Source organism: Xenopus laevis, chromosome 7L (assembly GCF_017654675.1).
Source record: "Xenopus laevis strain J_2021 chromosome 7L, Xenopus_laevis_v10.1, whole genome shotgun sequence".
Classification (NCBI taxonomy): Eukaryota; Metazoa; Chordata; class Amphibia; order Anura; family Pipidae; genus Xenopus; species Xenopus laevis.
Genome location: NC_054383.1, coordinates 52,964,534 through 52,980,158, shown reverse-complemented (window position 1 = coordinate 52,980,158; position 15,625 = coordinate 52,964,534). Strand labels below are relative to the sequence as shown.

At 38.2% G+C, this 15,625-nt stretch overlaps 1 protein-coding gene across 1 annotated transcript in view; it reads left to right on the top strand.

Moving 5' to 3' along the window:
- Positions 1-527: 527 nt before the first annotated feature.
- The window catches only part of ogdhl.L (oxoglutarate dehydrogenase like L homeolog), a 154,175-nt gene continuing 139,077 nt past the window's right edge, over positions 528-15,625 (top strand). Inside the window, 2 exon segments of the mRNA NM_001094077.1 lie at positions 528-601; positions 10,794-11,024. Of these exon segments, the coding sequence (NP_001087546.1) occupies positions 10,818-11,024 (207 nt within the window). The 5' untranslated portion in view covers positions 528-601; positions 10,794-10,817.

Sequence of the window (15,625 nt, the reverse complement as noted above, 5' to 3'; positions counted from 1 at the left end):
GAATATACTTTTCTAGTAGTATGCACCATTGGGTAATCATAAATATAAAATTGCCATTTTAAAAAATAAGGGCAGCAGCCCCCTGGGATCCTAGGATTCACAGTGCACACAAACAAATGTTACCTGTTAGGTCACATGAGCCAATTACAGAGTTCTGTCTTTTGCTTCAACACTTCTTCCTGTTGCAGTTAGAGCTGTAGAATTCTGGTCAGGTGATCTCTGAGGCAGCACACAGACCATCACAAAATGGTGGTTGAAGTCAAGAGATGCAAAAGGACAATATTTACTTAAGTATATATACCAGTTTGGTAAGATTCATTAATATGCCACTTATATGATATAAACTATCTGTTGCTTAAGTATTCATTTTGGGGGTATTTAGTTTTCCTTTAATTGATTCCCATTAGTTCTTCAGCACCAAGGACAGCAGCACTCCACCCCCAAAACCCTCACTTTAGACAAATGCTGTAGCCCCGCCCTCCGCTTCACCCCTCCCAGCGCCGTTCCAGGAACTCTCGCTTTTGTGACGTAACGCAGCCTGCGGAACGGACCGTTTTCCTGAGTCGGTGCTTATAAGTAAGCCGTGCAGAGCCGCCCTCAGGTAAAGACCTTACTGTGTGAGCAGATTTATGCAACGGTCTTCACCCTGTCATCCCACTCTCCGCCCCTTGTTTTCTTCCTACTGTGCTGGTAAAAGATATATCAGAAATGAGCTGTCTGCATCATTTCATTGATATTCTCTGTATTACGGGAAGGGCATTGGAGACCAAGGTCGACTTCCCACCATTAAAACTGATTAATGGATGGTGTGTTATAATTACATTTAGCATATTCTGCTTAGTAATTGGCAAAGGCATGAGGTTTTTGGCGGAGAGCTACAGATAATAAACGTGTTTACGAAGCTCAGAGATCTGCTTCCCCTCCAGCTTACAGACAGTCTGACTAGCAGCGTCTGGCTACCAATATAATTACTAATATATCTTATAGGGGAGTATGTAACCGCACCATACATGGTTGGCAGAACCATCTGTTAGTAGTGTAATGTGGTTTTCGCACTCATAGTTTAAAAAAAGCTTACTGTTTTAACAACATGGCATGGTATTCATCTCTGAAGGCAGCCTTCCAGGGAGGGGCAGATTCAGTGAACATAGGACACCTGTATAGGAATAATGAAAGTCTCCCCTCCTCAAACATGGGTACTGTAGCGCTTAAATAATGTGTAAAACATTACTTTATTGAAAGAACAAACAAATAATATGAGCTGCTGAGGACCCAGGTACAAAGGCAATATGTCCGCCTTTGCATCCAGATTACCCTGAACTGAGAGATCAAAAGTGTTCATTAGGAACATATGGCTAACTCCCTAAAAAGGAGTGGCTAGTGGTTCACTGACTTGATCACTCGGGGAGGCCTGGGTTTGAAATTGTATGTCAATTTAAGATGCTACACATAAAGTGAAAGCTTTGTCTGGTCTTGCTGTGTGTAAAACATCCTATATGTAGTGATGTTTATATGGAAACTAGTTGATTGAAGACCCTGCAGTTATGCAAGTAAACATTACTCTGTATTTTTGCTTGATGTGCTTATCAGTTTATTTACACTACGTGGTTTTCTTCTGCTCAGTAGTTCAGGATTGTTTCTTAGGTATCTCTACCCACAGAAGCACTAATGATTGATGAACTCGGTAAAGAAAGAAAGTGATATATGCACAACAAAAAACACAAAACCTTACAGTTTAAACTTACATAAGCAACGAATTACTCACCGATTTAACCTACACAAACATTGTTGCACTTTTACTAGCTACTGACTGACTGCCTTAAAATGACATTTGGTGGGTGCTGTGTGATAGAGCTGACTTGTATTAGAGTGGGAATGTTTTTAGATATGTCTTTTAAGGGTGTTTTGTTTTTAAGGTGTGGTCCAGAAAATACATATGAACATTTAGGGTCACCCTAAAAATACATCATATAAATGCAACATCTATTATGCTTATAAATAAAACATTTTAAAATGTTTCTAATGTGATGAACTATTGGATTAACTCAAAATGAAATGCTGCGCTTTTAACCACAAAAGTCTGTTCCTCTGGCTCTTATGATGCACTGTGCTCATGTGTACTCACACACAAACCAATGGCATGCATGCATCAGTGAACAGAAGGCACCTGTATGGGAATACTGAAAGTGGCCCCTCTTCAAACATGGGTACTGCAGTGCTTAAATAATGTGTAAAACATTATTTTATTGAAAGAACAAACAAATATGAGCTGCTGAGGACCCAGGTGCAAAGGCAATAAGTCTGTTTTTGCATCCAGATTACCCAGAACTGAGAGATCAGAAGTGTTCATTAGGAACATATGGCTAACCCTTTAAAAAGGAGTGGCTAGTGGTTCACGTACCTGATCACTCAGGGAGGCCTGGGTTTGAGAGGACAAGAATAAAAGGATGAGTAATTAAAAGTAGCAATAACAATACATTTGTAGCTTTACAGAGCATTTGTTGTTAGATGGGATCAGTGACCCCCTGTTTGAAAGCTGGAAAGAGTTAGAAGAAAAAGGCAAATAATTAAAAAACGATTAAAAATAAATGATGAAGTCAAGTTGAAAAGTTGCTTAGAATTAGCCATTCTATTACATACTAAAAGTTAATTGAAAGGTGAACCACCCCTTTAAGACAGTACACATAACGTGAATGATTTGTTGAGACACACCTATGACTAAGCGCTGGAAGGTGCGAAACGCGTAAGGTGGGATATATGGGGTGGTATGTACTGAATACTTTTTAAATGAGAAATTCAATAAATTATTCTTATTTTTTACTCTAAAAGGCCTTGGGATATATATCTTTTTTGATATAAACTTATTTGGATTTGACTGCCTTGGAACTGGGGCTGGTCCCTTTGGCCATGCCGAATAGCTGTATGGACTCCCGATTTTTCAATAGATATATGTGAAAGATTTGTTGCCTGGTCTTGCTGTTTGTAAAACATCTTATATGTAGTGCAGTTTATATGGAAACTAGTTGATTGAAGACCCTGCAGTTATGCAAGTAAACATTACTCTGTATTTTTGCTTGATGTGCTTATCAGTTTATTTACACTAAGTGGTTTACTTCTGCTTGGTAGTTCAGCATCGTTTCTTAGGTATTTGTACACATAGAAGCACTAATGATTGATGAACTCGGAAAAGAAAGAATGTGATGTATGCACAACAAAAACTACAAAACCTTACAGTTTAAGGGTCAGGGAACACAGGCAGATTCAGGGAGATTAGTCGCCCGTCGACAAATCTCCTCTTCTTTGGGGCGATCCCTGAACTGCCTTGCCGCCTAGTGAGGCAACTTCTGAAAACGAATTGCTCCAAGTGGGAGGAAGTTCAGGAAGATTAGTCGCCCAGAAGAAGAGGAGTTATGTCGCCGGGCGACTAATCTCCCCGAATCTGCCTGTGTGCCCTGACCCTAAATTTACAGACGCAACTAATTACTCACCCATTTTATCTACACAAACATTTTTGCACTTTTACTAGCTACTGACTGGCTGCCTTAAGAGTAAGGCCACACTGGGTGTTTTGGGGAGATTTAGTCGCCTGGCGACTAATCGCCTCTTCTTTGCGGCGACCAAACGCCTTCCCTCACTTTGCGTTGGCTAAAATGAAAAATCGCCGGCACTGATCACACGCGCGATTGGTTTTCCAAAGTCGCCTGAAGTTGCCTCGTGAGGAAACTTCGGGCGACTTCGGAAAACGAAACGCCGCGTGGCCTTACTCTGAAATGACATTGGGTGGGTGCTGTGTGATAGAGCTGACTTGTATTAGGGTGGGAATATTTTTAGATATGTATCTTTTATAGGTGTGTTGTTTTTAAGGTGTGGTATGGAGAAAATACATATGAACATTGAGGGTCGCTATAAAAATACATCACATAAATGCAACATCTATTATACTTGTAAATAAAACTTTTTAAAAATGGTTCTAATATGATAAACTATTGGATTATCACAAAATGAAATGCAGCACTTTGCACTGTGCTCATGTGCTCACACACAAACCAATGGCATGCATACATGCTAGGTTACTTCAGTCAATGAATGGAAAGAGCTTTGTCTTTTAATCCCACAATGCATTTGTAATCCGTGTATGAGCATATGAAACACCATAAAATAGTGTCTTAAGTTAAAAGATGTAAAGCAAAAAAAAAAATATGCATATGCTAATTAAAGTAGGCTTTTTGATTACTCACTTATTATACTACATAATTTTAATTACCGTAAAATATCCTCCCCTCTATTGAAATGCATGTTAGTTAGTTGCATCAGCCATCCTTAAGATGGCCCATCCTACATCATTTTATTTGTTAATAACTCTAACACTTATTTTGAGGGTTTTTTTTATGAAGGGTTAAGCTTTGCCTTCAGCATGCTTCACCAAATCTCTCCAAGCAATAGCATCTGTTGGGCAACATAAAAATCACTCAGCTTTGTTGGGAAAGAGACGAATTACATAAAAAGCTGACAGATGCTTGTGTATTAATTAATGCAAATAGATTTCCCATTGGCAAATCATAGTCCCACTGAACCCTTGCATTATGTAAAAATGTTTACATATTGTACAATAGCCAGAACTTCTCGCTATTGATGTGGCTTTTTACTTTTGCATTTCTTTTCCACACAGTATTATCTTAAGTTACAACATTTCCAATTAAAGATTACTGCTAATGAAATGTCTAATGTGGAGACCTTTTGGCATGTAGTCTGACGTCATCAATTAAAAGAATAGTGACATATTCTATATATTTACAGAAATGTGTCAATATACCTATATAACCCCCATATATCAATCATTTTTTCTAATGGAGGAGCCCCCTGACTCCTCCCAGCTCACCGCTTACCAACTTTTGTTGCTCTCTGACATGGCTTGAGGGAGAGTAGCTTTGTGAGTAACGGAATGCTTGGGGCAGGGTAATGTTTTGATGGAGGACATATGAAAAAAAATGTTTAATATATTTATAGTAAAAATATATATTGTATATTATATATATTATATATTTATATTATAAAATGCCCGGCCCCTACCACATCATAATTTAGGAAGCTGCTCTACTTTAAGCCATCTCAAAAAGTGAAACAGATTAGTAAGTGATGAATGAGGTGGGAGGAGGCAGGGGGCAATTTTATTAGAAAAGATTAACAGCTCACTATGTCACTATCCCATTAAAACCCAACATATAAATGATGTATGCTTCAAGTCTACATAGATACCTATGGGACCATTTCAAAGGGCATCTAAAGTTGACATGTGATGTATTTAATATGTAGGCTATAATGTATAGGGCTGCAAAGTGCAAATATAAAAAAAAAGTAAATAATTCAATCTGGAGCATTTAAGGTTATTTCATTGAGGTACTTACCTTTCTAGGTAGGAATGTCAGTATCATGCATGCTTTGTATTTGTTAATCCCGCAATTACAAATTCAGATAAGCGGAGGTCAAGAGTAATGCGATTGTGGCGAAATGCTCAGACTTGCCTCCCCTCCTTTTTATTTTTGTGCAAATTTCTGCACCCATGAATGCATTTGCATGTCACATAGGGATGAATGCGAGAAACCTTTTTGTCATGCTACCTAAGGGGCAACTATATTTTTGTAGAAAAGATACATTTTGACAATATGCTAAAAATGTATGTGCCTGTACTTAGTTTTACTACATGAAGGTGGCATATTTTCCAAGTATGACACCTAGATTCCAGACGCCAGGACCTGTGCTTTTTCAGATAAGAGATCATTCTGTAATTTGGATCTCAGAAAAATCATCTAAATGTTAAATAAACCCAACAGGGATGTTTTGCCTCCAATAAGGAATAATTTTATCTTAGTCAAGATCAAGTACAAGGTACTGTTTTATTAATACAGATAAAAAGGAAATCCTTTTTACAAACTTGAATTATTTGTTTAAAATGGAGTCTAATGGAGATGGCCATCCTGTAATTCAGAGGTTTCTGGATAACAGATACAGTACCTGTATTTGCATTGATACATACAGCATGAGAGACCATTGCTTTTCTTTAATTGTTTGCTCAGATGTGCAATTACATTTACAAATAACTTTAAAACCATTGAAAATGTTTAACGAATGCATATTGAAAAGTTGTGTAGAATTACATTTATTTATTGTGCAAAAAGCAGTTTTTCAGTGGCCATTCCTTTTAATGGCCACTGAAAGTATTACATAGTAAAGTTAACAATAAAAAAGAATAGTGTTTTTTCAGAGTTAAACCTATAACATAATGAAACAATAGCCATATCTCACCTCTGCATCCTCAACCAAGCCAAACTCAAAAGCAGCATAGTCTGCGACAAGGAGTCATCACAATGAGCTTCCAGTATGTTCCTCCTTCCTGACAAAGTACGCCCCCTGGCATGACTTCAGATTTGCATCCCCTTGGAGGAGCCAGTCACACTGATCCCCCCCCCCCCGAAGATGATTTCATAAAGACATGCCCTCTATCAGAAGCCTGCCATTTGCAATAAATAATGGGGATCAGAGAGGAAATATGCCAGTGTGAAACTATAAACATAGCTATAATCTCAGCCATAAAGCAGGGCAGGGATGCTTCTGTTAATGGGTAGCAAAGAGGAGCTGTACCAATGTGAAATAATGCTGTGTTATAAATATATCTAGAACCTCAGCCATACAGCATAAAGTATGGTTCACAGGCAGTGTAGGACAGGCAGAGTATGGCAAACACACAGGGAACATACCAGTAGTATGTTATGTACATAACTATTATATATATCTATATATATATAGACAAATACAAGATTCCTCTGCACTCAACCCATTATCAATATATTTAAGACAGCGACATTTTGTGCATACTGCTACTGAAAAATGCCTTACCCTTTAAACAAAACAGGGATTGTTTGTCCATATATTGCAATATATTTAAGCTGGCCAACTACGTCAAAGTCATCCCATATCTGGCCAGTCCTATGCTCAATTTTCATCTGATTCATTAAGAATTCTATGGTTTAATTATACATTTTATAAAAGGGACGAATACGTTTTACCTGCAACTTACTAGCTGCTTTCAAAGTAAAACTCCCAAACTTGTCTGCCCTTTTATTAGACACCAGTGGCATCACCTGACTATAGTTTTTGTGGTCACACCCTCATTGCACCCCCGCCTAATGATTTTAAAAACTAGTGGTGAGCACAACTTTCCCCTGTTTGTTATCTATATATATATATATATATATATATATATATATATGTATATATATGTATGTGTGTGTGGTTATATTTATAAGTTTATATATAAGTTATGTATTGTTCATACATACTCCAGCAGCTTATCTGAGGCTTGGTCAGGTGAACAATGCAGTCTGGGTCTGTGAACAGTACAAGGTTTTACAGGCATGAACAATACTGGGGGGAGATTATAGCCATGAACAATACTGGGGGGGATTCTAGACATGAACAATACTGGGGGAGAATAGAGGGTGAACAATACATGCCCCCCCCCTGACCAGGAGCAGCACTGCTGAAATGATCCTCTACAATCAGTTTGCAAAGTTCTTTTCTGTCAACCAAATCAGAGGCACACATGCAGCTCTTCAATAATGCTTTCCTGTCTGCAAACAGAGAAGTTTTGCACACAGATTTGATGTAACTAGAGGATGAGGAAGGGGAAACATCACTCAGGGAACATGGGTGGGCCTAAGTGAAATTTGCTGTATTAGAATGGACACTCCTACTTTTAGATGCTGAAAATGCTTGATCTGGAAAGCTGTTACGAAATGAGTGATAAGAAAGTGTGTTTATAATACAAATTTGATGCAGTTCGGTATAGATTTTATCATACTAAGCAATACAGGGGTTCCAAGTAAAGTATAGTGACAGATACCTGGCACCCAGTGGAGCACACATACAGCCGCACTCCATCTAATCCCGGTGGGAAAAGTTTTCTCCTGCTGCCGCTTACATCTGCTACTTGGCAGCTGCAGCTCAGATCGCGGTACCAGCACTAGTTAGAGCGCCCAGCTTGCGCACCGCATTACAGGCGCTACCATACCATCTTAGCAGATGTAAGCGGCAGCAGGAGAAAACTTTTCCCACCGGGATTGGATGAAATGCGGCTGTATGTGCACTCCACTGGGTGCCAGGTATCTGTCACTATACTTTACTTGGAACCCCTGTGTTGCTTCTCCAGCGCACAGCAGCTCCATAAACTATTCACAAGCGGATCCTAGCACGCACACAATAAACTCCATGCATCCCGGCAAGTCTCCATCTCGCCAGGTCTCCATCTACATGCAGCCCAATAAATCCCACTTATTCGTGCCGTGGCTGCAGCTAAGGGGCTGGAGGTGGATGCAGACAGGCCTGTACACAACGTGCCCGCTTCACTCTCATAGAACCTGTCCCAGTGCGGCTGCGATGCTGCTTCAGAAGGTTGAGAGGACTGGGCTGAGCCAAAGCCGCCGCTAGCCATCTCTCCCAGGGAAGAAGCTCATGCCTTGGCCTGTGTGAGCGCTATCCCGGGGGCTTTCCAGCCACATGCTGTCAGTGAATAGCCAGGGTGGTGAAATCGAGTGCTGCAGGATGGATGGTCGTCGTATCACCTTTTTTGAAGAGGACAGGAAGTGGAGTTTTGGTAAGTTATTTCTTAATAAACTTGTGATTTTAAAGTATATTTTTTTCTTGGTGTTTATTTTTCATGGTAAACTAACAAATTTTTTAAAATTTTTTTTATGTTACTGGTCCTTTAAAGGTGGGTGTGTTTATATATAATGGGGGATATTTATTTACAGGCAAGTCAAGTGTGAGGTCTAATTACTGGTGGGGTGTACAAATGGCATGAAAATTTTAATATTCTCAGCAATTATTTTGCCTGAAAAGGTGAACACGATCATTTATTGTTACTTTGCCCTGAAGAAAAGCACTGCAATTTTACATACCACATATTCAATATATAACTTAGTTCAATTAATTTTCCAACTAATGCAGACCTTGTACCGTGTTTTTTTTTTTATTATAATGCATTATGTGCTTTTATTTTAATCACATCATCCCAGAGAATAAAAGCTTTGCCAGCAAATTACTTAATAAAAAAGAATCTTGATATTTTGGCATATAGCTGCTGCACAAATAAATTGGAAAGCTCCTAATTTAATTGTTGCTGATGGATCATTTTAAAGTGACTATAAATTAAGAACAGCAAGTTTAAGATTTTTTAATGCAATTTTAAAAGTGACTTTCATTTTTCTTTCATTGATTTTAAAGTGCAATAGGAATGGTAAAACAGTTTTTACTGTTTTATCGGTATTAACAATTTAAATATAAACCTGCCTATTTACAGTACATTCAAGTGACAAACTTTACTCTTGAGTATGCAGCCTGCATAGTGGTTAGTAATGGCACTGGGATGCTTAAAATTACATCACTGTGGCAAAGATTTTATCAGAAAAAAGTGTGGCAATAAATCAAACTGTACCACAATTGATTCATTCGCAAATATTTTTAACAAGAAAAAGTTGCTGCATTAAAATGTTTTGTATCATTTGCCTAAAGTTATGAATATGTTGATAAATGTCTGGTGACATTTAGCAAAAGATTATACAGAAGAAGACATGACATGGCAAAGAGGGAAGGCTAAAAGATTGGTTGGTGAAGAACAAATATTTCAGTGATCTGGCCCATAGTATACCAGTCTGTTATTGTGTATAGTGGCAGAAATGCAAAGGAGTGTTCTATAAACACAATATTGTGTCTCTTGCATACACACTAATTGTTATACAAAACATAACTTTTGTGCTATTATCTTAGACTGTACATGCAATATTGGTAACAGTAGTTTTACATAATAACCCTTACGGAATTTGGGTCCTGGTTAGGGTTGCTACCTGTCCGGTTTTGACAACCGTTTTTTTTGAAGGGTTGGCTGGGTCAAAACTGTCTGCCTGGTTTTCCAAATTAGGAAAACGGGGCAGGACTCTCTGAGATTAATGCTGCTATCAGCAAATCGCTAGTTGCCACGCCATGGCCCCACTTCTGTAACATCACAGAGATGGGAAAGGAGGCAACCCTTGTCCTGTTCTCTGGTTTTTGATGTAATGGGATGGACTTCTCAATGGGATGAAGAAAATATATCCAAAAACTGCCTCAAGGCTCTTCAGATTTAAATGGTTTGCTATTTATTTAGAGTGAGTAATGCACCAAATCCAGGATCTGATTTGTGATTGAGCCAAACCCAGATCCTGTAAAATTTCTGGCATGCATGCATAAGACTTTAAAGCTCAGGACAACTGACTGCGACAATTATTTCTCTCAAATTTGCATCTGCATTAGTAAATTATGCACAAGTTGTGTTCAGGCTGTGGTGGCATGAATGCAGATTGGTCTTTTCTGATTATGGAGACAGAAATTAGGTGCATTAAGGCATGTAAGGAGACCACTAGACAGGTTTTAAAACCAGGATATCTTTGCATCCATTCTCCTTTTGTTTCGACCTTGACCTTATGCATCAAAGCATTTACAACCAGCATTTAGTGTAAGATGCAAGTATAGAGGAGTTTGTATTGTACATTTGTGAATAGCACTTGGAAATGGATTCCGTTTTGCTCTTTGCAAAGGAGTGTGAAGAAGTAGTGAAAATAAACTGCTGTAGTATAGTTATTCTTGTTTTGTTAATATTTTGTGTTAAACTGATATGACAACCAAAAACACAGAGAACCACAAAAAACTCACACTGAACCAAGCATATTATGCTTCACCATGATGTTCTTCTTACTTTACAGAGATTACCATCTTAATGAATAAATATGAGTCACCTCAGGTCAGTTGCTGCTAAATTAAAACCATACTGTACTGGTTTGCTTGTGAAACACAACTCCATCCTCAGGACATTGCCCCCAAGATGTTATGTGTATTCATCAGGAGCCAAAGAACCTTTCTTAAGTGGAACCAATTCCAGTTATGTGGAAGAAATGTATTACGCATGGCTGGAGAATCCAAAAAGCGTCCATAAGGTAAATAGACCGCAAATATTTTTCTTTAACATGAACAGAAACGTTTTCTTTCTGAAGACATAATAGACATCCAGAGGATTTTAAAACATCATATCTTAGACTGTAAGTAAGAGTGGTATATACACAGGCAACACTAACATTTTCAGTACAAAGGGACAAATTTGGGTCAACAAAGAGATAGGAAGGGGCATATACATTTTAATGATGCAAATGACTTTATTTAACACAAAATCAAAGGAGTCTAGAAAGAAGGGAAAATAGGAGGAAAAAATAGGATTACTACAGCTCATAAAAAGCATTTCGCACTCCATGTTTCATTTAAACCTGCTGAGGATAGAGAATTGAATTTCATGATCCAGTTTGCCTCTCTCTTTAGTATATTTTGTTTAAAATCACCTCCTCTTGTCAATGTTTCAACCACCTCCAACACCACCCTTTTTAATTGCCCATGTGTGTGTTGACTGTGGTGTCTAAGTACCCTGTTTGAAATTCCTTATTTCACTCTTAGGCTCCTTTATTTTAGGTTTGATATTCCTTCCTGTTTGCTCTACATATACTAACCCACAGGGGCAATTAAGCATATAAATGACTCCTTTAGAGTCGCATGTAGAATAATCACTGTGGTTAACCCTAGTGCCTTGTGTCTGGTGATTGATCCAATCACCTTTTATAATTGAAGGACAACAAATACAATTTAAATATGGCAATGTTCCTTTTTTGGAATCCCAAAAAAACTCCTTTTGTTTTTCTTTAAAGATAAAGCTGGACATAACAAATCCCTAATACTTTTCCCTTTCTTATAACTAAACAAAATGGGTTCTGTAAATAGTCTACCAAAAGTGCTATCGCCTTGCAGAATTGGCCAATATTTCTTAACCACTTTTTCAATCTCTTTATTGTACTTATTTAGAAATTAACAGGATTCGATTTGTGCTTTCTTTTAATTTTTTATTGCAGTGCAAAAGTTCTTCCCTTCACAGTTGCTACATTTGCCCTAATTTGTGGCAAATTTGATGGTTCATAGCCACTTTCCACAAAATGTGAATGTAAGTCTTCACTAGAATGTACAAAATCTTTATCTAGGGATGTAATGTATTTTGCACACAAATTTAATTGGATTTACTTTGTTATGGTCCAGGTGTTTTTAATGTAGTGAATAAGATCAATTCAGTATTTTCTTCAACTACCAACCAGTATAGATTCTGGGGGTTAATTATCAAGGTCCAAATATCCGAACCTTGAATAATTCGTAGTTTTTGGACTAAAAAAAAAATCTACAAATTTTTCGAGATTTATTAAAGTCCGATGGTCTAGAAACTCCGAATCTGAAACCCCGGCATCTAAAAGCTCTCGAAGTCCTGTATAAGTCAATGGGGAAGGTCCCAGTGTCTGCGCTGATGTCCATATGATAGCCGATGAGTTTGTGGTTTCTGTGAAAAAAACTCAGAAAACTCAGAAAAAATTGTAGTTTTTGCGCAAAACTCTGAACAATTTAGTTTTCGAGGAAAGCTCTGAAGTATTTTTGCTGCCTTTTTTCTTCAAAAATAAGGTCCATACAGAAAATAAAAGTTGCTCAGATTTCGAACTTAGAAATACTTCGGATCTTGATAAATAACCTCCTCTGTATCTTCCCTATACACACACATCATCTTGAGCACAGAAACTCAGGACACACACACAACAATCATTAAAACATAGTCGCTATGATTATGTTGGGTGATTGCCACAGTAATTATGATCTCTAGTTACAGCCGTCTGTCTGCTATAAATAACCCTGTACTCAAACAAATGTCAGGCATATCCACTGCAAATTTATTGATTTTTAGGGGATCATACAGTGAATCAAAGAAGTTACCAATAATGGCAATTAGCTATAAGTGTCTTTGTCCTCTTTTGGGCAAGTATTTCCATTACCAGTCACCATTGCCACTCAAACAAGCCCATATATTGTAGAAAGCTGCAGCAGATTTGTTGCACTGATTCACCCATTCTATCTTATCATATAATTCATGCAATTTTAGTAACTGTTCACCAGCCTCTTCAGACTTTAAGGCTATGGCAGACTGGGTGACAGGCAAATAAGCACCGATGCATCTGTGATGTCACACTTCTCCCCTTCCTGTGCAGCCCTATTTCAGAGGAGCTGTGTCATGCCAGAAAATGTGAGATAAACTGATCTAAGTTTTTCAATCACATTGGGAATAAAATTTGAATTGACAGCTCCTGATGCTCCCAATTTGCAAATGTAGTTTCTCAGGGGAATAAAATACTGGAAAACTGATTTTTCCTTGCCTATTGTTATGGAGACACCAGCCGCAAGATATTGGATATTGGGACAGATGCTGCTCCTGGGTCACCAGTTGGACAACATTTCATTAACTAAGATGGCACATGATTGAAGAACAATACTTTTTTTGAAAGCCAGCAGTGCTATTATGTTGATCACATAACTGAAATATATTCACAAATTAGCAAATTAGACTGAAAGCAGTTGCTATTCTCATAGTGGTGACTTTACAAATGACCCTAATCTATATGTATATATTCTTCAGTACTTTTAGTTGCTGTACCCAGATGCACACATTGTTGTCAGCTGTAATTACGTGAAAGTTGATCCTGCACCGTGCACGTTATACAGTGGTGACCGAGATTTAAAATTGGTATTTGTATTTTAGGTATACTGATTCTCAGGTAAACCTTGCAGATTTGGCAGTTTCCAACAGTCCCTCTGGCATTTGCCATAATATTTAGGTTGCTGTGCTGGGTCTCTCACTATGTATTTGTATACTGCTGAGATGACATTACTTTGACTTTGGGTCTGGCTCTGGAAACCTAAGTATATTGCATACTGGCACATACTGAGGACAATGGATACTGGTAACAAAAGCACATCACACAGAAAGAGGCAGTGGAAATAGAACCCCGAGTCAATGGCACATCAAGCAAATAGATTGAGTGGGTACTTGAACTTCAAGCACAATATACATTGGGAGACAATTGACACTGGCACAACACATCTATAGTACATCAGAGTATTTTAGCTGGCTGAGAAGCGTTTGAAATTACTCATGACCAAACACAGCAAGTACAGACAAAAAATATACACAGGCCAATGCAGCGGGCCAATGCTTTGTCTGCCCTTGGCCTTGAATTAAATGGGAGGCAGCATGGGCACTTTTGTCCGTTTCTCCATCGGTACGTGCTGTAGATGTTCGGGATTAAAATGTATTTTGTTATCTGTCTATTGTTCATATATATATATTGTCACATGTTCATTGTTCTGAGAACAGGTGAAATAGTCAAGACTCTGTACACATCAGCTTGCTGTGATACTGCAGCTTATGAAAGCAGGGGACTGAGTACAACCTGGAAAGTGCAGTTTACTGTTTCAGTGTCCATTGTCTCGATATCCACATGATAATTCACAGAACAGCATTAGTAGTCAATTGCATAAAAATCATCAATGCTAACATTCGGGTTGACGCTTCAGTTCGGAATTATTCATTAGTTCAGATGTGTAGTTTATGTCTGCCAATACTGACTAGTATAATCAGAAGCATTCGTTAAACCTGATTAATAAATTAGCAAGTAATTAGTAATGCTTTTATTGAATTATACAAATCCAGATTATTACAGGTCTTCTTATAATATTTTAATAATTTCAGGTAGGGACCTGTTAGGCAGAGGGCTCAGGACCTGGAGTTTTCCAGAGTTTTTCCAGGTAACTCTAATTTTTCTCTCCATACCATCAGCCTACTAAAAAATCTTTGAAACATTAATTAAAACAAATAGGATTGTTTTGCCTCCAATAAGTATTATATCTTAGTTGGGATAAAGTAAAAGGTACTGTTTTATTATTACAGAGAGGAAATCATTTTTAAAAATTAGAATTATTTGCTTAAAGGAGAAGGAAACAAAAAAAATAAAACCTAGTTCATTAGGTCTGGCATCAGGCCCCCTCCTCAAACGCCACATTAAAAATGTTCATGTCATAACTGCTTTTGTGCACAGGTGTCTTGAAGTTTCCCTGCTGTTTAAAGTTCGGTGCCGCCATTTTCAATTAGGTGCATCACTTCCGGTTAGGCAGATGATGATGTTGAAAGAAAAAAAAAAAACAGGACAAAGTATCTATTTAAAATAAAGGCATGCGTATTTTCTTTTATTAATCTGCATTACTACAGACCTCAGTCAGACAGACCCGAATGGTGGCTTGCTTGATATATCGTTTAGCTCTGCTCCCCAGCTCCTGCGCTCGCTCGCTGACAAACTGTAAATTAAAACCAGAGCGAGCGCAGGAGCTTCAAAGCTTCCCTTTGTTTCCAAGCTATGAGGAAGCAGGAGCGCGATTGGAGCTTGATTTAGTGAGGCGGGGCAGAGAGGTCAGCAAAGACGAATGGCTGCATCACGTTGTCGCAACGTCATTGCTTGACAGGGAACCTACAAGATCATCGTGCACATGCGCAGGGCACTGCTGGGAACTATTGCGCATGCGTGTGCCCTATTGAGCCTGATTTCTGGACTGCAGCATGGGTATGCTGTTATATACATGTTTCAACTTTTTAAAAAAACGATTGCAGCACAAAGGTTAATGAAAAAACTAA